This window comes from Puma concolor, chromosome F2 (assembly GCF_028749965.1).
Source record: "Puma concolor isolate L17-30 chromosome F2, mPumCon1.1.hap2, whole genome shotgun sequence".
NCBI lineage: Eukaryota > Metazoa > Chordata > Mammalia > Carnivora > Felidae > Puma > Puma concolor.
In genome coordinates this window covers 36267259-36290570 of record NC_141684.1, presented here as the reverse complement: position 1 = coordinate 36290570, position 23312 = coordinate 36267259, and the positions used below count along the sequence as shown (strand labels likewise).

The 23312-nt window shown below is 42.5% G+C and overlaps 1 protein-coding gene across 4 annotated transcripts in view; it reads left to right on the top strand.

The window, feature by feature from the left end:
- The window catches only part of GRHL2 (grainyhead like transcription factor 2), a 176253-nt gene that overhangs the window by 42567 nt on the left and 110374 nt on the right, over positions 1-23312 (top strand). For all 4 annotated transcript variants that reach the window (XM_086695141.1, XM_086695139.1, XM_086695138.1 and 1 more), the window contains exons 2-4: positions 9970-10165; positions 17117-17184; positions 22129-22522. In XM_086695141.1, coding sequence (XP_086551267.1) covers positions 9998-10165; positions 17117-17184; positions 22129-22522 — 630 coding nt within the window. In that variant the 5' untranslated portion in view covers positions 9970-9997. The remainder of the gene's footprint in view (positions 1-9969; positions 10166-17116; positions 17185-22128; positions 22523-23312) is intronic.

Below are 23312 nucleotides of genomic sequence, written 5' to 3'. Positions count from 1 at the left end.
GGTCCAAGGGAGCAAGGTGGGGATTGAATACCTGAGAAGACTTTCCTGTTTCAAGCTGAATTCTTTTCTTTGTTCTCATTTGGGAGTTTGAATTAACTCTAGGCATTTCACCAAGTTATTTCCCTCTCTGGTCCTAGGGCCCCCCAAAGGCTAACTCCTTGTGTCTTTAAGAAGCGAATGCTGGGGCGCCTGGGTGGCGCAGTCGGTTAAGCGTCCGACTTCAGCCAGGTCACAATCTCGCGGTCCGTGAGTTCGAGCCCCGCGTCGGGCTCTGGGCTGATGGCTCAGAGCCTGGAGCCTGTTTCCGATTCTGTGTCTCCCTCTCTCTCTGCCCCTCCCCCGTTCATGCTCTGTCTCTCTCTGTCCCAAAATAAATGTTGAAAAAAAAAAAAATTTAAAAAAATAAAAAATAAAAAATATAAAAAGAAGCGAATGCTCTGTCTAGTTTGGCTTGGTCATGGATGCTGAAGACGCTGAGTTTTCTGGGCTCAGTGGGAAAACCAGTTCTCACTCAGTAACCCCTCCTGCACCAGAGCTGGGGTGCAGCCTTCTTGATTTTGGTTTCTCCTCTAATCCAGTCTCTCTTGCTTTCTATCTTCTCCAATTGCACTAATATTTCTGTTCCCATGTTGCCTATACACATGATTACTTCTCCCACTTCAGGGAAACCTTTGAGATAGAAGTCCACACATAGAACGGTTTGAGATGGAAGTCTGTCCTGCAGCCTTTAAAGAGGCTTTTGTGGTTTTGTTTTGTTTTGTTTTTGTTTTTTGCTAGAGATTTGAGCCTGTTAAGTTCCTCCGAGGAACTGATGCCCTTTTTAACTTGTAAAGCTAATATGGCTTAAAAATATTTTTTTTCCTGTAGAAATGGGTTATTTTTGGTTGCTATCTATATACAGTGTTTCTAATATGTTCTAATTATTTAATTTCTTTTTTTATCATGTCAATTATTTAATATTTTTCGCAGGCCATTTAAAAACAGATGACGTCTAGCCACGTCAAACTAAAGGTGAATATGGGGGAATTTCTACCCTTCCCCACACCCCTATAATTTATTTGTGTTGCTTGATAGGATATGCAGCCTGCAGAATATTTTAGCACCTTGGAATTCTACAAATAATTGCAACGTGTTGTCTGTGTTTTCAAGGACTGTATAGTCTTCCCCTTTTGCACAATTTCTCTAGAACTCTGAATTTGGACATCATCTCATTTACTTCCATGTAAGAAATCCCCTGTCATGTTGCACCCTTGCAACCAGACTGTTTTCTAGTTCCCTTTTTTCAAGTGACTTTTTATTTTCTGATTGTGATAATAGAGCATAGTCGAGAATTGGCAAAAGGGACGGATGCTTAAGAGCTCAGACTCTGGGATGCGGTTCTGGTCTAAGCTGACGGCCCTGTGACCCTGGGCAGATTACTTAGCACTTTCCGCTTAGTGTGTTCATCTGTGCAAAGGGCATCGTTACCATTCCTGACTTTAAGGCTATTGTAAGGAATAAGTGGTAACCCGTGTTTGGGGCTTAGAAAGCATATCTGGCATATGGTAGGTGCCCAGTAAGTACGTGTGACTCATTACCATTGAACACTTTGATCTTTTAGGAACACTATTTGAAAAATGTAAAAACAGAGGGGCTCCTTGGTGGGTGGCTCTGTCAGTTAAACGTACAACTTCGGCCCAGGTCATGATCTCACAGTTTGTGAGTTTGAGCCCCGCCTGGGAGACTCTGCTGTCAGCACAGGGCCCACTTCAGATCCTGTCTCCCTCCCTCAACCTCTCCCCAGCTTGATCTCTCTCTTTCTCAAAAATAAATAAACATTAAAAAATATTTTTAAGTATGCAAGCAGAAGAAGCAAATAAAAACTCACCTCCAATTGTTGTTAACATTTTGAATTTTGATTTACATACACACAATTACCAATTTTAGTTATACCGTACATTGAGGTCTTTGCAAATTCTTTTCATTTTGTAATTCTTTCTTGTCCTCTTCCTTCCACTTTCCATTGTGATCTCTTTCTCCTTATGGTGGTTTCTAGTGCTCTATGATGTATGTGCCTTTTCTGTTTCAGTATTTCCCTTATCCTCTCAGTCTCGTTTCTGGATTACTTAATAAGTGGACTCTGGGCACTAGCAAAACTGGGGCACCAATGAGAGAGAGAGAGAGAGAGAGAGAGAGTGTAAAAAGTGTGGGGTGGGGGAGAAAGCAGGGAGGACGTGGGAGGGACAGGTATTATGTGTCAACCAGTTAATCAGCATATTTTGCAAGGAGTATATCTAAAATGGCACTATCTTCATTTCAATAAACATAAGTTTTGTTTTATAGTTTATTATTTTAAAAACTATGCGTTTTATGTGGTGGGAGGCATCATAATATTTTCACTGAATTAGTTGGATCCTCTCTTTTTAAAACATAACCATCATCAATGTGAAGATTATCAATATCACCCCAGGCTTCTGGATTCATTTCATTTCCCTTGAATTCTATCTGGATTAGGTCAAGGGTAAAGGTTAGTCATTAAGAACAAGTGCTCAGTGTGGAGACTTCCTCATAAATTTCAACTCTTGCTCTAACATGGAAACTCTGTGCTATCTCTTGTGATTTGCCTCTAGCAAGGACCAAAAGGAGGGATTACTGAAGGTGGACAGCAGTGAAATGACTTAACATTGTTGGCATTTAAATCGTGACATTAATGCTGGCTAGGATGATGGGCTCATCAGTTTCCATTTGCAAGTATTACTCTGTTAATGGAGAAAAATGCCAAGACTCCAGAAGAAAGAATAATCGTCACTTCTTGAAACTTTGCTCTTAAGTCTAGGGTCTGACTATGGCTGAAGTGATTATATGCCAATAAGCAGCTACAAGATATTGAAGTAGATGAAGACTAAACCCTGAGTGCTGAACACTCAGTATAAGATAAGATATTCTATGTGGAGAACAGAATTCGTATTATCTCAAGATAAAGGCACTGTGTGTGTGTGTGTGTGTGTGTGTGTGTGTGTGAGAGAGAGAGAGAGAGAGAGAGAGAGAGAGAAAACAAGAAAGAGATGTGGATGGGGGGATGGAGGGGGAGATTGAAGTAGAGATTATAACATGAAATCCTGTGAATTATATAAAAACTGCATTTCTTAGAGAAAAGGAAGTGGCTTGTCCAGGGTGGAAAAATTCTTTTGCCTCCAGCTCAAGTCAATGTTGAGAATGATGGACAACAGGTAGGAGTAAAGGCCCAACAGTTTCGGACCTTTGCTGATTGGGTTTTATTCTTCCTCTTGTTTTGCCTCAGGTCCCCATGTAAATCTGCTTGGTTTCCTAGTGATGTAGCTCACATTTAAGGAGACTAGAAGAATGAATCCTCAATTTGTCTAATTTGAAGGTGAGAATTAGGAGGTGAGAGAAAGATAGTTTAGATATGATCAATAGTTAAATTAGATTTACAATTAAGGCAGGGTGCCCGGGTGGCTCAGTCCACTGAGCAGCCGGCTTTACAACTCAGATCATGATACTATGGTTGGTGGTGAGTTGGGGGGGGCACGGGGGGGGGGGGGCGTGTCAGGCTCTGCGCTGACAGCCCGGAGCCTGGGCCTGCTTCAGGTTCTGTGTCTCCTTCTCTCCCTCTCCCTCCCTTGCTCATGATCTGTCTCTCAAAAATGAATAAACATTAAAAAAAATTAAATTTACAATTAAGGCAACTTACATTTGTGTAGCACTTTATTTTTTTTTAATGTTTATTTATTTTTGAGAGAGAGAGAGAGGGAACATGAATGGGGGAAGGGCAGAGAGAGAGGGAGACACAGAATCTTAAACAGGCTCCAGGCTCTGAGCTGTCAGCACAGAGCCTGACGCGAATCTCGAACCCACAAACCGTGAGATCATGACCTGAGCCGAAGTTGGACACCCAACCAACTGAGCCACCCAGGCCCCCCTTGTGTAGCACTTTATAGCTCACAATCAACTTTACAAATATGCTATACATTGATTTTATGAAAACATGAAAAATCCAGCTCCTGTCCTTCCCCCATTCCCTTTATAGTACTTGAAACTACAACTTATATATACGTAAATGTTCTAGGAAGACGATTCCATGGGGCTGCAATACGGATTGAAGAGGGGAAACTTGAAGGACAGGGAGACTAGCTGGAGGTGTGAAGAGATAGGACTTAAAGCTGGGATGATGGATATGGTAACTGACTCTGTATAAGGGACAAAGAGAACTAACAAAGGCCAGCATGTACATAGCTTTTACACTGCGTCTGTACTTAATTCTGACAGAAATACTAGGGAATGCATATTATTTTACTTCATTTGAAGTATATCTCAGTTTTACAAGTGAGGAAACTGATGCCCAGAAAGATGAACTTGTCCAGGGTTATACAGCTAGTAAGTTGTGCAGCCAGGATTCGTACCCAGGCAATATGGTACTGAGTGTATCTTTTCAACCAGTACACAAGACTTGGTTCTAGACGACCAGGGACAGAGGATGGCGAGGACTGCCCGGCTGAGAAGTGATGATTAGCTTAGTTTTGGACCTGTTGAGTTTAAGTTGACAACAGAGCATCCGAGCAGAAAGTGCAGAACTGGGTCTCTGGCAGTACACATGTGTTTGTCATTAAGGTAGAAGATCAGTGAAAGTCACTAGAATCAACAACGGAGATAAAAGAGAGAAGCCTTCAGGATCATATAAAAGGAGAATTGAGGTGGAATACAAACTGGGAAAGAATGGCCACAGAGGAGAACCACTCTCCCAGTGTCTTGGAAACCAGGCAAGGCAAGATTCTACAGATGTAAGAAATGGCTGAGAAAATTCAAGTAGATTAAAAACTGAAAACAGACTGTTGGATTTTGAACAGAGGTCACTGATAGAATCAGTTCTAAAGAGAAGTCATACTAATAATATTATTATATATTATATTACTGTTCATAAACTATTATTTCTTGAACTATTTATCTGTAATGTGCCAGGCACTTCATTTATAAATATCTGGGTTATTCCTTTAGAACAGCTTTAAAAGATTGATATCATGTTCCAGATGAAAAAAATGGAAGCTCAAAGAAGGAAAGTAACTCCTCTAAATTCAATAATTGACAAAACTGAAATGAAAACTGAGATTTAGGGGCTCCTGGGTGAGTCAGGCAACTGAGTGTTGAGCGTCCAACTTCGGCTTAGATCATGGATCCCATGGTTTGTGGGCTCAAGCCCCACTATGGGCTCACTGCTCTCAGTGCAGAGGCCGCTTCGGATCCCCTGTCTTCCTCTCCCTCCCCCTCCCCCTCCCCCACTCACTCTCTTTCTCTCAAAGATAAATAAACATTAAAAAAACACAAAAAACTGAGATTTATTCAAATCTGAGATTTATCCAAAACCATCCTCTATCTGGATTGAGAACCCCTCCTACAACAAAGTAAACCAAAACAAAAAAGACAAAAATCAGTGTTCTCCAAGAGTTATGAAAGAAATGGAGGGTGAGAAATGGATCAAAAGTGATAATTTGTGTGACTATGTCACGTCCTCATTTTTGTTTGGGGTCTGAAGTGACATGGGTTTGTGTCTGGATTTATTGGCCATCACTACACATATTTTTAGAAGGTAAAGATATTCGCTGTTCCGTGTGCTTCTCCCTAGCACAGCATTCCTGCATTAGACTCTTGGTAATGCTTGTGGGGGTTGGTAGATTGCCTCTGGCAGAATGTGATCTGGAGCTTTTCCTGACTCCTCCTTGTGATCTCAGTCTCCGTCGCATGACTGCCCCACCTCTTTCCCTGCTTCCGCTGATGACTCATTTTAACTGTTCTCCCAACATCCACAAAGTAAAGTAGTGTGTTGAAGAAAAAAATGAGAACAGATATATGTGCGATCTAACACTGCCTTTAGCCTGGCTGTGAATGCTGTCAGGTATTAAACTAAACTTTTCTCCAAAGAAGGCCCAGGGATCAAGTTTATAGTTGCTGTTTACAGTTCTGTGTTTGAGGCTACCCAGAACATGCCATACCAACAGCTACAAAGAGACTATTTAAAAAAGTTGACCAGAGCTGCAGGAGAACTGCCATTCCAAAAGAACAATGAGGAAAGTCAGCTTCAGAGTTACCAAACTTTGGTAAAATCTGCTCTGTGAAACTTTTCCTTTCTTTACAAGTCTGCATCTTTGCTCAGTGTACCAGTGATTATGCTGTTTTTATTAAACCAGGCTTTATTCAACAATGTTCTGTACCAGAGAGATTATAATCTATGAAGCCAAAAAACAAAGTCATTCCTCAGTTATAGGAAAGAACATAAAGAGGCTCCTTTTTGCCATCAAAATGTGAAAAGAGCCAGCTAGTAAAGTGCTTTCCCAGGATATTTCTTTCCACGAATCATGTAAGGATTCACCAACCGTTTCATCATAGGGGAAAGGCTGATGAGTCTAAATTTATGAGTGAAAATTTGTGCTAGGAACCAATGAAATCGGCAATCCAGAAGACCCGGGAGGAGGGAGGAGGAAGGAGGGACATTAAGAAGGAAGACTGGAAGAAAAATCTCTCCAGTGAATCAGGACACCACTTAGTGTAAACTGAGAGTTGGCTCTTACCCTTCAGCCTGGCACTTCCTGTTAAAGTTTTGGAAATTAGCCAGTGTTGTCATTAACACGTTTCTCCTCCCAGCAATGTATGCTTCTCTCAGTCATCAAAGAGAATAAGATCCAAATCTTTTTCAACGATGAGGTCACTGCAAATAACATGAAGCTCTTCATTCCTGTAGGACTGAGCATTTTAGGTGTTTAAGCATTTAAGTGAGTGTGATGGCTGGACCCTGCTGGACACAGATTAGGTTTCAGAATTTGCTGCTTCGTCCTCTAAGTAATGGAATCAGCCAGGGTGGCCCCAGCTGAACAACCGCGGAAGAGGTGATGGTGGCATTGCCACACCTGGGCTCATCACCTCCGCGCTCTTGATTCTCCCCAGAGACCTCATTTCCTGTAGTGACAGACCCTTAAGTTGTCACCAACATTTCTGTCCCCAAATCCAACCATATCCTATGTAAGTTAGTAATTTTTGCAACATGAAAATGCTATTTTAGTATTAGTTTCGAAAGTATAAATTTTTCTAGCGGACTCCAAAATGAATACAAGAGAGCTCCTTTTGTCAGAAAATTCCATTATTCTGAATTACCAAAATATTCTTCACTTTAAAAAATATTGCCCAGGGGCGCCTGGGTGGCGCAGTCGGTTAAGCGTCCGACTTCAGCCAGGTCACGATCTCGCGATCTCGCGGGATCTCGCGATCTCGCGGTCCGTGAGTTCGAGCCCCGCGTCGGGCTCTGGGCTGGTGGCTCGGAGCCTGGAGCCTGTTTCCGATTCTGTGTCTCCCTCTCTCTCTGCCCCTCCCCCGTTCATGCTCTGTCTCGCTCTGTCCCAAAAATAAATTAAAAAAAAAAAATTTAAAAAATATTGCCCATATCTGCCTATTTCAGCATTGACTAACACATTCCCTCCCTTCAGGTCTTTGTAGACACTTTAGTTCCTCCTTGGTCCTCCGAATAGGTTGGTCTCCTCTGTCATGCACCCTTTCTCAGGCTCATCGCTCTTTTAATGCTGGTTACTTTCTCTCCTCCACTGGACTGCAAGCTGGGTGGGCAACGGGACGGGGTCTGTTTTGTTTGTCACTGCATCCTCAACGACTGGCGTAAGGCCTGGCATCCACTAAGTTCTCAATAAACACTTCCCTCTAATTAATGATTATCTTTAACACTTTTTTAAAAAAAAAGTTCATTTCTTTATTTTGCCAGAGAAAGAGCGTGTGAGTGGGTGAAGGACAGAGAGGGAGGGAGGGGGAGAGAATCCCTCTGACAGCGCAGCTCGATCCCACGACCCTGAGATCATGACGTGAGCCAAAATCAAGAGTCAGATGCTTAACAGACCAAGCATCCCAGGTGCCCCTATCTTTAACACTTTTAAATTATAATTGACTTTACCAAAAATTGGTGGACCTGGAAACTTTACAGGAACAATGAACGGTGCACTGATTGTAGTACATGTTATTTGTATAGCAGTGTGCTGTTTACAAAGCTCTATTTTATCCATTTTTTATCTGCTTCTCACAGTCACATCGTGCGGTAAGTAGGGTAGGCCTTGCTGTCTTTATTTAAGGCATGGAAAGCTGAAACTCCAGACAGTTTTCTACCTCTGTAAATGGTGGGCAAGGACTCCCTTCCAGCACCCCTGCCAGTCCACGCCCCCACACTGCCTAACGGTTAGTAAACCCTTCCACCAGGGTTTTTCTCCTTTACTTCCAGATACATCATTTTACCATTTTAATCCACTTCATTTGCAGTTGGGTCAGTATCCCTTCTTTCTTCCCAACCAGTTGTTTTGCCGAACCACCGACGTAGAGTTGAAATCAGGGGCCTGGAGACTATCCAGCCTAGAATTCCACTCTGCTAAATGTGGATTTTCCCACCCTTACTCCCCGATAGATCTTACCAATGACAGTGTCATTTTCTGATCTTACACCAGTGCGTGGCACCACGTCAACACAGAAAGGGCCCTCAGCACAGTCTTTGTCGAGAGTGGGCAACGTTTCTCTCTCACAAAGTGAGCCGAAAGGCCATCTACCATTGGGAGGTCCTGTAGGAGTGTCAGCCAAAAGGTACACCCTCTTTTCGAATTGAGCGACCATAGAGGACCCACGGTGGCTAAATTTCCATCTATTAATCCAGGTGTTGCCCTCACCAGTCTTGTTGCTTGTCCATGTTATGTTATCATGTGTTACAGCTGTTATTGAAATACAATAGGTCATCCTTACATTTTGGTTCTGTTTCAATGAGCAAACGACAGAGGGCCAGAAGACAAGTGCCAAAGCCTTTCTGGGCTCCTGTAGCTTGACAACTGGGGTCCTGGCCCAGGGAGCTGCAGAGGACTGTCATGGTATTTGGGTGTTTGAGTCACTGTCACATCCTCTGTAAGAAATTACCTTGTCAATTACCAAGTTTGGCTTGGTTAGGGTTGATAAATGACTCCAATCCCTTTCTGTCTCTGTTGAAAATTCTCCAGGGGCACCGAGGTGGCTCAGTCGGTTAAGTGTCCGATTTCGGCTCAAGTCATGATCTCACGGTTCATGGATTTGAGCCCCACATCACGCTCTGTGCTTACAGCTTAGAGCCTGGAGCCTGCTTTGACTTCTGTGTCTCCCTCTCTCTCTGCCCCTACCTCACTTGCACTCTGTCTTTCTTGCTCTCAAAAATAAACGTAACAAAATTTTTTTTTTTTTAATTCTCCATATACTCTATTCACTTTCCATGAGGATTTTATAACCTGGAACTTCTATGTCATCGAAATATAGTAGGATCCTGTGGCCACCCAGGGTTCACATAGAGTCTGTGTCATTACTGTTGCTTCGTATGGTTATTACGCAGCATGTCTACAATATGTCTTATTTACAAAGTAGCTTATACTGCCATTTCAATGAAGAGATGTGGACTGGTGTATAATTTGCAAACCATTTCATTTTTTTTAATGTTTAAAAAAACTTTTTTTAATATGAAATTTATTGTCAAATTGGTGCAAACCATTTCAAATGTAGATTCAACTAGATAAAAGTTTTTAATAATCGTTAATGTATTGATTGCATTTAATGCATTGCACATATCTATTTATAATTAGAACTCAGAGATTTAAATGAAACTTGCTTCCTCTCAGAGTCACATGCATTCTAATATTCCTTAATAAAGAGCAATCAAATAAAAATGATTTGGCTCCTAGAATGCCAGAAGATGAAAAGCCCAAGTGCGAAGAGGCTCAACTTAACAATCCTCATACAACCTTGTAAAGACCATTATTACTTCTCAGGGGCCTAGGGGCTTTATAAATGCAATGTGGCTTTGGTGTTAACCTGCCCTTCTCCACTCTGGGGGAGTGCAAATTAACCATGTAATGTATGTAAATTTGGTGGAAAAGGGATCATTTCTCTGATAATGAACCTCACATTTCTCTTGCTTTCAAGTACAAAACGACTGGTGGCCCTAGTGCCCATGCCCAGCGACCCTCCGTTCAATACCCGAAGAGCCTACACCAGTGAAGATGAAGCCTGGAAGTCGTATTTGGAGAATCCCCTGACGGCAGCCACCAAGGCGATGATGAGCATTAATGGTGACGAGGACAGTGCTGCTGCCCTGGGTCTGCTGTATGACTACTACAAGGTAGACCCCGCAGCCCCGCCTGCTCCTCTTCAGGTCCCCAGAGAACCGCCCGCCCCTTCCCCACCGCCTCCCCCCCCCCCGGTTGATGGGAGGAGTGGAGAGAACTTACTAGTTCCGAGGTCACATTGGAACTCAGCCTGTTCTGTTCTCCTTGCGTCCCTGCTTTCCCATCGCTGGAGCAGAACTTCACCACCCACCCGCAGGAAGTTTTCAGTTGGGGATAATTACTTCTGTGTCCTCTGTTCACATGCATGTAACTCCTACTTCATACCATATTGCAGATACTTCCTTGCTGCCATTTTCACTTTATGATTTTTGGTCAATAAAAAGATGACAGGGGCGCCTGGCTGGCCCAGTCTGTAGAGCAAGTGACTCGATCTCAGGGTTGTTAGTTCAAGCCCCATGCTGGGCATAGAGATTACTTAAAAAAAATTGCATTGAGTGCTATACTGTAATTTAGTCATCACTCAGTTTTGGGGCCTTTAGGTTGCTTTTAGATTTCTCATTTTTTAAAAATAATAGAAACATTTTCTTTTTAAGTTCAAGTTAGTTAACATACAGCGTGGTCTTTGCTTCAGTGATTCATCTCTTACATATGACACCCAGTGCTCATCCCAGAAAGTGCCCTCCTTAATGCCCATTTGGAGTTTCTAGATTTATTGATAATTTTAGTTTTATGAAAGGAATATTCCAATGAGTGCTTTTGCAGCAATTCCAAAACCCACTTTTGTTATAACCCTTGTTTCCATGTGTTTTGATGGGCACTAAATATTTATTTAGAAAAATCCTTGAAACAAAAGGAATGTAATTCACTTACCTTACAAAAATACCTGCCGTGTAACACCTTCAAAATAGGACTATTTCAGGAAACCAAACAGGAAACAGTGGTCTATTTCTTAGGAAGGGATGACCAGTTCCCTTAGCGCTGGTGAAGTGTAAAAAATCAACAAGTATTTACTGAATGAGAAGATTTACTGCCAGCTTTGATTGTAAACACCGGTCTTGTTTAGGCTGGGAATTGGCACAAAGGTGACAATGGCTGTGTTTATGTTGCTAGTCGGGCACAGTGAATGCTTTATTTTTGAACAAGAACTGAATCCCCGCCCCTGCCCCCTCCCATCATGAGATCACCCAAGAGGAACAATTTTCCTTTTAGTTAGCTTTAATCTCTTCCTCTTTTCCCCCCTGTTTCTTGCTCTCTGTGGCCTTCCAGCTCTCCACTTTTGCACATTGTGTTGTTTCCTTTCTCTGTCCTAAACCAGAGTTCTCACTCTCCAAAGATCTCCCACCATGAAGAGTGACCCTGATGTAATCACTTGGGTCGTTACAGCTTCCTTTTATAACTATATTAAGTTAATATGTTGATAGTTTGGTAAGACATTGAAGAACTATTTTAAGAAATGTCTTGAATTAATATATTGTTCTAATTTTTTACAAATAGATTTTATTCCATCCCTTTGTGGTGGGCGTCATTTCAGATAGCTCTATTAGATGGCAATTCCTTTGTATTAATGAAAAGAGAAATATACCTCAAAACCAAATAATTAGTGGGGCGCCTGGGTGGCGCAGTCGGTTAAGCGTCCGACTTCAGCCAGGTCACGATCTCACGGTCCATGAGTTCGAGCCCCGCGTCGGGCTCTGGGCTGATGGCTCGGAGCCTGGAGCCTGTTTCCGATTCTGTGTCTCCCTCTCTCTCTGCCCCTCCCCCGTTCATGCTCTGTCTCTCTCTGTCCCAAAAATAAATAAATGTTGAAAAAAAAAAAATTAAAAAAAAAAAAAAACCAAATAGTAATTTATAAAAGCAATGTATTTTATTTCCCATAGGTTCAGAGGATAATTATTAGTAAATGTGGTACCTATTTACCTCTCCTCTTGCATATTCTTAATATTTAAAGGAAAGTTGAAACATTGCTGTTTGTAAATATGTTGAGATGCAGAGTAAGGAGTTTACATAAAACTCAATTTGTTGTCAAGTCTATAACTCTACTGAGTTAACATTTTTCCTGATTAATTTATTAATTTAGGATATAAACATTTTTTAAATGTTTTTATTTATTTTTGAGAGAGAGTGCATGTGCAAGCGGGGGAGGGGTAGAGAGAGAGAAGGAGACACAGAATCCGAAGCAGGTTCCAGACTCTGAGCTGTCAGCACAGAGCCTGGCGCGGGGCTCAAACTCACGAACCACGAGATCATGACCTGAGCTGAAGTCGGACGCTCAACTGACTCAGCGACCCAGGCACCCCTAGGATATAAAACTTTGAAATAAAATGGTTTCGGAGACTGTGTGGACAAGTAGAGTTACATGGCTCCCTTTATGTCACACAAGCTTGGATTATGTTTTTGCTTGAAACATTTTAAACGTTGAAGAATTAGTCTTGTTTCCCAAAACTGTGTCCAAGTGGTCATTTTCAGGCCTGAAATCTCTGACATTCACAACTTATATATGCTGGTATTAAAGTTAAAACAGAGTTAAATCTACTTTGAGGATAGACCTTCTTTCTGTATAAAGTAAAATATTAATGAAAAAAAGAGATTCTATTTTTTGAGTTGTAAGCTGTGGGAAGTTAAATTATTGTTACAATTGCTGCCGTTTTATCACTTAAATTTGATAGATTTTTTTTATACTGCTTTGGAAGTGCTAATAGAGTCTTTTTGTAAAATACACCATTTTTCCTCATTGCTAAGGTTGGACCGCATCACCCCTCAGGGGACAGTAGTGGGCTTTGTCACAGACAGGAGTGTGTGATACCCAGCAGGCACTCAAGAAATGGTGATCCCTGTCCTTGGAAACTGCAAAGGCATATCTTGGTATAATAGTTCACACATTTCAAAGTCTTTTCCTGTACATTTTTAAACTGTCACCATAGGATCACTGCAGTGAAGCCCATCAGGTTTTATATTTTATACTTCAAGCAACTAAGTGGGATTTATTCAAGGTCAGAAGACAATCCTGTAAATTTCCTAATATCCATTCTGTTACACTGTCTGTATTAGTCTGAGGGGCTGCCATAACAGAATTCCACAGACTGTGTAGCTTAAACAGCAGAAACTTATTTTCTCAGTTCCGGGGGCTGGAAGTCCAAGATCAAGGGGCTGGCAGGCTTGATTTCCGGTGAGGCCTCTCTTCCTTCCTGACTTGCAGATGGCTGCCTTCTGGCTGTGTCCTCATATGGCCTTTTCTCTGTGTGTGTGTATTTCTTTGTGGTCTCTTCTTTTTCTTATAAGGACATCAGTCTTATTGGTCTAGGGCCCCGCTGTTATGGCCTCATTTAACCTTAATTACCTCCTGCAAAGCCTGTCTCCAAATATAGTCACATTGAGAGTTAGGGCTTCAACACATAAACTTTGAGGGGAAACCATTCATTCAGTTCATAACACTGTCCACCACTAGAAATTGCCTTTTTTTTTTTAATGTTAATTTTATTTTTGAGAGAGAGAGAGAGACAGAGACAGAGTGAGAGCAGGGGAGAGGCAGAGAGAGAGGGAGACACTGATCTGAAGCAGGCTTCAGGCTCTGAGCTGTCAGTGCAGACCCTGCTGTGGGGCTTGAACTCATGAACCATAAGATCATGACCTGAGCAGAAGTCAGATGTGTAACTGACTGAGCCAACTAGGTGCCCCAGAAATTGCCTTTTTTTGAACCCCATTTAAACATGGGTTCAAATTTTTAAAAATCCATTCAAAGCTTATTAGATGGGATTTATTAAAAATAACCAAATTGCAGGACACCTGAGTGGCTCAGTTGGTTAAGCATCTGGATTCAGCTCAGGTCATGATCTCACAGTTTGTGGGTTCAAGCCCCGCATTGGGCTCTGTGCTGACAGCTCAGAGCCTGGAGTCTGTTTCAGATTCTGTCTCCTCTCTCTGCCCCTCCCCTGCTCACACACTCTCTCTCTCTCTCAAAAATAAATAAACATTAAAAAAATAAAAAAAATAACCAAATTGCTAGAATTCTCAAAATTTATGGGCTCAAATATTAGCCTAGTTTTATATCCAGTTCAAGCTACTTATCAATAGCAGCTCCAAAGTCAAGTGTGAACTTTTGATGAATTTCAGGCATGACAGAAAAACATAACAGATTCCATTAGTTAGTTAATTTTAAAAGTGGTTTGACTCACTTTATCTTCATTCTCCCCTGAAGGAGCTGGTGGTTCATATTTATCTGATTCCAGCTCTATGAAAATAGCTTCTTTGGCTAGCTGGTTCCTAACTGTTCTGTTGACTGTAGAGTGCTGGAAACCAGTCTGTTGACTGGCTTGTTTGTCCATTTATATAGCCATCTATTTATCCATCCGTCCATCTGCATATCATCTGTCCGTCCATCCATCCATCCATCCATCCATCCATCCATCCATCCAACAAATTTTCACTAGCTGTGACCATCCAACAATGATGATAAATATGGAGGTAGAAAGGGTATCCAAAGGCAGAGAGGACTTTGATGGCTCTGCTGAAAGAAGGAGCATTGCATGTTTGACATACAGTGTGACTATATACATGGCAGTGATGGGGCCACCCAAAACTGAGGTGGAATGTTTTTTGCAGCCATGTTCTCAAGAGTAATTGGAAGCATTGGAGAATTTTAAGTAAGAACATAGTGGGATTAGACTTGCATTTTTTTTTTTTTAAGTTTATTTATTCATTTGGAGAAAGAGAGAGAGAGAGGAAGAGAGAGAATCCCAAGCCGGCTCCACACCCTCAGCGCAGAGCCTGATGCGGGGTTCGGACTCATGAACCCGTGAGATCATGACCTGAGCCGAAATCAAGAGCCAGACACTCAACCGACTGAGCCACCCAGGTGCCCCTAGACTTGCATTTAAAATTTTTTTTTTTAAACGTTTATTTATTTTTGGGACAGAGAGAGACAGAGCATGAACGGGGGAGGGGCAGAGAGAGAGGGAGACACAGAATCGGAAACAGGCTCCAGGCTCTGAGCCATCAGCCCAGAGCCCGACGCGGGGCTCGAACTCACGGACTGCGAGATCGTGACCTGGCTGAAGTCGGACGCTTAACCGACTGCGCCACCCAGGCGCCCCGAGACTTGCATTTTAAAGGCCAGTCTGGATCTTCTTAATGGATCCAGAATGGATTTGCTGGGACTGAGTGACGGAGAAGAGAGACCATTTGGCAGGCTGATGCAGCAGCCTAGGGAAGAGATGTTGGAGGCTGAACCAGGAGGCAAGCGTCCAGAGGAAAGTGGGTGGATTTGAGTCACATGGGATTTAGCATAAATGTCTTCAAGACTCATATTAGAGCATGTCTCAGAATTTCCTTTCTTTTTAAGGCTGAATAATAATCCATTTTATGTATATACCACATTTTGTTTATTTAGATGGACATTTGGGTTGTTTCTAGCTTTTGGCTATTGTGAATAATGTTGCTTGAACGTTTATGTTTTTATGTTATCTGTCATCCTCAGTTGTTAATAGGAGCTATGTTTCATTCACCTCATTCCTTCTTTTTTTTTTTTTTAAATATTTATTTATTTTTGAAAGAGTGTGAACGAACAGGGGGAGGGCAGAAAAAGAAGGGGACAGAGGATTGGAAGCAGGCTCTGTGCTGATAGCAGACAGCCCTATGCAGGGCTCAAATGCACCAACCACGAGATCATGACCTAAGCCGAAGTTGGACGGTTGACCAGCTGAGCCACCCAGTTGCCCCTCATTCACCTCATTTCTATCTACAATGTATACTGTAGACCCTCAACACTGGCACGTGAACAGAAGACTTAAAATTGGCTTATTTTTATTTAACAAATATTATAAAATATTAGATACTCCAAGTACTTTGAAAAAAATTAACTCATTTAATTTTCCTGAAAAACGCTCTGAGTTATAGTACTGCCATTGAGCATGGTTTACCGATGGGGAAAGTGAGGCAGAGCTTAGTTACTGATAGAGCTGAGATTCGAACCCAGACAGGTCTGTGTCTTGACTGGTAGCCACCTTGCTATGCTGTCTCCTTCATCCATCTGACTGGCTTGCGTACGTATCCAGGTGAGTGGAAACTGTAAGAATTTCTAGAAGAACCCAGAAGAGGGATGCTTCTCATAAAAGCTCTTTTATGTCAAAATAGTGAGGGCTGCATTTGAGTGCAAAGGTGTTTGGCTAGCACGAAGATATGGAGATGTAGCAAAACAAAACAAAACAAAATATATAAACAAACAAAACATTCATCCAACCAACCCACCAAATCTAAACCCACTATTCATATGTTTGGAAACTATGGCAGAGATATGTGAATGACCCGTGCTGCAGTAGGGTGATTGGATGGTGGTCAGAAATGCAGCCGGCAGGAGTTTCTTTTCTCTAGTAGTACTTTTCAATAACCTTTCAGGTAATGTGCTGGCATTGTAGTTGCAAAGACAGCACTAAAAGTGCATTAGAAGAAGAATTTGGAAGCAAAGCTACAAACTCTATGGGGATGGTGGTTAAAGGCTGGCCCAGGTATATTAGATGCTGCTCTCCCACTAGATAGTGTAGCCCCACGTCTGGTTTGCTGTCCTCCGTGTCAGCACCCAAAGTCCCTCATCAGAGTGGCGGGTCAGCCCCTGTTGTTCAACAGGATGCTTGTTGTTAACGCGTGATGATTTCTGTCTGCTTCAGCGTCTGGATTCCCCATCCACACATGGTGTTCCTTTCCCCTCATTCACTTCCAAGGTGGGGCGGGCTTGGGCGGTGGTCGGGTGCAGGCAGAATTGCCCCTGTCAGCAGTGCGTAGCAGAATCATGATCATTATGGCCTTCTGTTTATCATCACCCCTGTGTGTCTGATGCATTGTCATTGCCACTCGGGCTACTCGCCTTTAACCATCACCTGCCTGTAGCAAATTTGCCACCTCTTCCCGGAGAACATTCCACCTCATTTCTTTGCTTCTGCTGGTCTCTAGCTCTGCACATAGGTCACAATTGCATCTATGTGAATCTCACTGATGGTTGGTGATATTTCTAGGTTCCTCGAGACAAGAGGCTGCTATCTGTGAGCAAAGCAAGTGACAGCCAGGAAGAGCCGGATAAAAGGTATGGTATTATATAAAGGGATATGCCTGGCTCCCCAAATAACTCTTTTTCAGTGTTTTTGAAAACCGTAGTATTCAGCTATAATTTTTGTTCTTAAGGGAAGATGGGACCAAAAAGTTTAGCCTCTTCTCTCTGTCTTTGAAGAGTCTTGACCAAAACTGGATCTCTCAGTAGGGACCACAAATTGCATCCAAAGGGTCATCAGCAGGTTCTTGATGTACCCCCTTCCTGGAAGCCTGGATATCCCGAGTTAGAGGTGAAATGCTGGCAAGATAGCGTACTGCCGGGGTCAGCTCTTGTGATCGATCCCATGGCTGGGTAATTATGATCAAGCCCTTGAGGGAGTGAGCCCCATGGAGATTGCTTTTGATGAGGGGGAGAGGAAGGAGACTGGGCTGTTTCTCACTCCAGGAGGCGGTTGGCAGAGAACCAGGCATGGCAGCACATACTGTGAGGGGGCAGGGGCAGGACAGATGTTAGGAGATCATTATATGACACCCCTTTTCCTGCGATCCTGAATTAAGAACCGATTGAAACACAAGACACAGACAGATTGAAATTGAAAAGGAAAAAAAAAATCAGTTTTCTTTCTGATTAAGCCAACAGAGAATGCCATTTTTGAATCTCGGCTTGTAACATGTCAATCCTGACTTAGGTATGTCTATTCACCTAGTCTCAGGCAGGACTGCAAGCCTCCCTGAAGGGACAGGCCACTGTGGTATGGCAGGGGTGACTGGAGTCCTCTCTGTATGGCTGGGATGAGCCAAACATAAAGAGGAAACCAGAAGGGACTGAACCACCTTACTCAGCTACTTCTCCCAAACTCATTAATCAGATATATCCCTTTCCTGCAGAGGAATAGGGGAGAAACCGCAGTGCTTTTCCTTTGGTGTTTCTTCCTAAAAAAAAAAAAAAAAATTTTAACATTTATTTATCTTTTTGGGAGACAGAGAGAGTGAGTGGGGGAGGGGTGCACTTGCGCGTGCGCGCACACACACACACACACACACACACACACACACACACGCACACAGAATCCAAAGCAGGCTCCAGGCTCTGAGCTGTCAGCACAGAGCCTGATGCAGGGCTCAAACTCAAGAACAGTGAGATCATGACCTGAGCCAAAGTCAACGGCCCGACCAACTGAGCCACCCACGCGCTCCTGGTGATTCTCTCATATGGAAATATGAAGTCAGGAGAAATGAAATCCCCTGCTAGCTCATATATCCAGATCTTACCTGGCCTTGATGGGATCTGCTTATGACACGAATGGCAGCAGGAACCACCCCACCAGCCAGCAGCCCTGGGCTGTGTATCACCTCCAAAGTACACCCTTAGCAAAGGTTAAGGCTGTCTGCATCTGATGTGCGGTTTTAAAGGAATCTTCTGATGCTGTCTTGGGACCCTTGTTGGTAGCAGTGATGACAGGGAGAAGGAGCCTGATACTCTTCAGATCTTGTGACTTTTCCTCCCGTTAGCCGGTATTTATTAAGCCAAGCAGGTGCAGTCTGCTAAATCGTATACCAGTATTCATAGAAGGGTCAGGGAAAAACATGTCTAAAATATGTGCTCCGTCTGCGTCATAATAGACAGAAGAGACCATTTGTCGTTACAGCATCTTTTAGAACAACATCGTATTTTCATGGTTATTTTGTGATTTCGGTGGAGCAGCTTCAAAAAAACTGGCAGTGGGGTACAGACAAAACTACCTTGTGTAGACTAATTATGACCTCGTAGACTTCAGGTCGAATGTAATTTGGAAGGATATCATTTGATCTGCAGCATATTCAGGAATTAAGGTGCCAGGTGCTTGCATGGTGTCATTATAACTGTCTGTATATAGAAGTTGGTACTTGGAAAAATAACTGAAAGTCTGGCATGACCCAGATTTTTTAAAACACATATTTAATGTACCGTTTGTAGTCTTGCGTTTTTTTCCTCCTATTGCAATATTTGGTTCAACTTTAAATTCTATTGCGGGTGAGCCAGTAGCTCACGATAATTCTTACTTTGCTATAATCAGCCATTTTTTGGATGTCTTTCTGAAGTTCTCTAGCTTCTAAAACTACCGCTGTTCTGCAGAGGCAGTTACACATTCTAGGATGATGCTGTGTCTATTATTTCCTCATCGTGTGGTAATATCGATGGTTCAACTAGGTTTATAGTTTATAATATAGGTTTATTTATATTTATTTACAATATAGATGTATACGACTCTATAGTTCGCTTGTGTTGGCTTATAAGAATGCCCCAAATATTTTGACTTGTGTCTCTTGTTTGGGATTCATGTGTCTTGCGTGGATTAGAGAATTAACAAATTTAGCTTGAAATGGACTCTAAGCGCAGAGGAGTTGGTTAGCTTTGAATCTGTTGGCGAAGGCAGTAGGTGTGTGCTTATAAAAGTCCAGAAGAGTAGAAACTGGACACTTGCTTTGGTAGCTAATCAGTGTAGACCAACCAGCCCTTGTACATCCAACTCACAGGACGTTATCCACATGTATTACTAGTTAATCCTCCACAAAAGAGTCTGGGGTAAAATTAGTTTGGGAAATTCCGGGTTATAATGAAACAGGCGAAGGAATGCCTGGGAGCCTTTTCTGTGTTCATGATGTTTGTGACCCACCCAGGCTGGGTTTGTTACGGCAGTTTTTGTTTTTGTTTTTTGTTTTTTTGAATACTGATTTTATCACAGACTCCTGTCTTTGAGGACCATCTGTTAACATTCCATGCAATATTCTAAACAATGGAGTATTAGGAAATGCTGACATAAACGCGTGGTCTGGGTTTGGCATCATCTAGCTAATTGGACTCAGATTAAACGTAATTTGTAAATTTCACCATGTCTTATATGCAGATTCACTGTATTGCTCTGACCATGAAAGCAGGTCAAAGCCAGAATGTAGCCTTGCAATTTTATTCTTTAAAGAATTACTTTCTGGAATGATTTCTACAGATTTGTGACAGACTCAGAAAAGTTTAGGTACTTTTCTGGTGTCTTTATTCATGTCGGAGCCATTCTTTCCTCAAGCTTCATTCACTTTGAGGTTTTGTCTGAGAAATCAAAGCCAAAAATGCACAGTCCTGCTGGAGAGCTAGGCAAGCTCAGAGGGGCCAGGAGAGGTCAATTCTGGGAAGAAGCAATTTTATTCAAATAGTTCTCTCTCTATGAGAGATGCCAGTTAGCCCACACTAGTGGGCTAACTAATTTAAAGCACACACACACTCATACACACACACACGCTAGTTAAAAACAAAACAAAACAAAACAAAACAAAACACAGACATTGGAGATAGGGCTCCATACAAAATATGTATTTTTTTTCCTCCATATCATTCAGAATAATCTATAAATGAGAGGTGCCCCAAATTTTACTGACCACAGGGACTTTGCTAGTAAAATCACTGTGCTATCCACAATACTCTTCCATTGACGAATTTCTCTTTGCTTCTGCTCTCTCCCAGAATTCTGTAGTATAAATGGAAAGTATTTTATCCTAGCCTGGTGAGAACTAATTTTCCAAATCCTTTCCTTTCTCTTTGTACCAGTCAGGAGGTCTGAGATCTGAGAGAGCTTGTTTTACATAAGCCCAGTGATGCCACTCTCTGAAGCTCCAAAAGTAATTCAGTGCTAAGGGTATCAATGAGCTCGTGTTGTTTCTCCATTTAGTGAAAATATTTTAATGATAAATTCTCATTGCCTTTTGTCTTTCCTGCAAGGAGGTTAGCCCACAGAACAGTGAAATATATTCTTCCCACTGCCCCCCTTCAAGTTATTGTCCCACCCCCACCTTAAAAAAAAATTTTTTTTAGTGTTTATTTAGTTTTGAGAGAGAGAGAGAGAGAGAGAGAGAGAGAGACAGAGCATGAGCAGGGGAGGAGCACAGAGAGAGGGAGACACAGGATCCGAAACAGGCTCCGGGCTCCAAGATGTCAGCACGGAGCCCAACATGGGGCTTGAACTCACAAACCGTGAGATCATGACCTGAGCTGAAGCCGGACGGACGCTCAACTGACTGAGCCACCCAGGTGCCCCTAAAAACAACTATTTTATAACTTTTTCTTTTGAAAGTTTTCAAACATATCCAGGAGTAAAGAGGACAGTATAATGAACCCCCAAATACCCACCCCATTCTCCAGGTTCAGCAGTGGTAGTTTTTGGTTACACCTGCTTCATGTCTACCTTTTCTCTTTCTCTCTCTCTCTTTTTTTATTGCAGTAGTCTTTGAAATAAGTTCCTGACATCATGTCATTTCATCTCTAGCTACTTCTCATTTATATCTCTAAATAAAAAGGACTTTTATTACATAATCTCACAATCATTATCGTAACTAAATGAACAGTACTTCCTTAATAATCACCTCACTTGAGGTCCATAGTCAATTGCCTCAAAGATCCCATTGTCTCAAAACGCCTCTTTGGCTTTTCAAATCAGGATCCAAACAAGATCTACTCATCCTGTTTGATTGTTATGTCTTTCAAATCTCTTACTCTAGAGCAAGCTTCCCACCCTCCTTTCTTTTTTTCATGCCTCTAACTTATTGAAGAAACCAGGTCAGTAAGATGTGTTACATTCTGTTTGTATGATTGTTTCCTTTTGATTTTGTTTAAGTTATTCTTCCATCCTTCTGCATTTCCTGAGAGAAATACAGAGTTAGATCTAAGGCTTGCCAAAATTCAGGGTCAACTTTTTTTTTTTTTTCTTCCCCTTTTCCCAACTGCACTTTATAGGCGGGGTAATTTGCATGGTTCCGGGAACAACTGTCCTACCTCTAGTCATGCGAAGATCCACTGCATTCCCTTGTAAAGTTCACCATCAGCTTTTTCCCTAATGGCATTAACATCCACTGGTTGTTGCTGGCCCCCGTTATTTTATTAGGAGTCGCAAAGTGGTGATCTTTCTAATTCTGTTATGTTGGGGGGGGGTGGGGGGGTTTAAACATGCAGAAACTGCCTTGGCACCAGCGAAGCCCAGAGTAATCTGACTGGAGGAGAAAACCGAGTGCAGGTCCTAAAGACTGTTCCAGTAAACCTTTCCCTAAATCAAGACCACCTGGAGAATTCGAAACGGGAACAGTACAGCACAAACATCTCCGAGAGCCCGGCCATCATCCCGGTGTCCGGAATCACGGTGGTGAAAGCTGAAGATTTCACGCCCGTGTTCATGGCCCCACCCGTGCACTGTCCCCGGGGAGATGGCGAGGAGCAACGTGTGCTTATCTTTGAACAGACCCAGTATGGTGTGCCCTCCATGGCCAGCCATAGCACCTACCTCAAGGAAGACCAGCGCAGCACCCCCGACAGCACTTACAGCGAGAGCTTCAAGGACGGAACCGCAGAGGTGAGTCCCTGGCTGTGTCCGCAGCAGCCAGAACCTCAACCCAGAACCGCCAGCTAGTTTTGTTTCTGTTTGCTTTTGGAGTGGGATCAAGTAATTAAAACTGTGAGTTCAGAGTTTTCAAAACATGTGTTTGTATCTGTATAACAAGGTTTTAGGGGCGCCTGGGTGGCTTCGTCAGTTAAGCCTCTGACTTGATTTCCGTTCAGGTCACAATGTCATGGTGAGATCATGCCCTGAGACAGGCTCTGCTTAAGATTCTCTCTCTCTCTCTCTCTCTCTCTCTCTCTCTCTCTCTCTCTCTCCCCCCCCTTCCTCCCTCCCTCCCTCTCTCTGCCCCTCCCCTGCTCGTGTGCTCTCTCTTCCTCTCAAAAAAGTTTTTTCTTAAAGTTTTCATTTGATTTTTCATTTTGAAAGACAGAGAGAGGTAGAGAGAGAGAGAGAGAATAAGTGGGAGAGGGGAGCAGAGAGAGAGAATCCTAAGCAGGTTCTGCACCATCAAAGCAGAGCTTTGCATGGGACTTGAACTCACGAACTTTGAGATCACAAACTGAGCCATAGTCAGATGTTTAACCTACTAAGCCACCCAGACACATGTATTTTAATAATTTTCTAGACCTCATCTAGTTTGTAACCTTCCAAAAGGTAGCTAAAGATGCTGCCTGTGCATTTTTTGAAACAGTGTGACTCTTTAAGACCTAGTATGATTGAATACTCAAGAAAGAATTTGCATTATCAGCAATCAAGTGTGTATATGCGTGTACATTTTATACTTTACAAGTAGAGACCACAT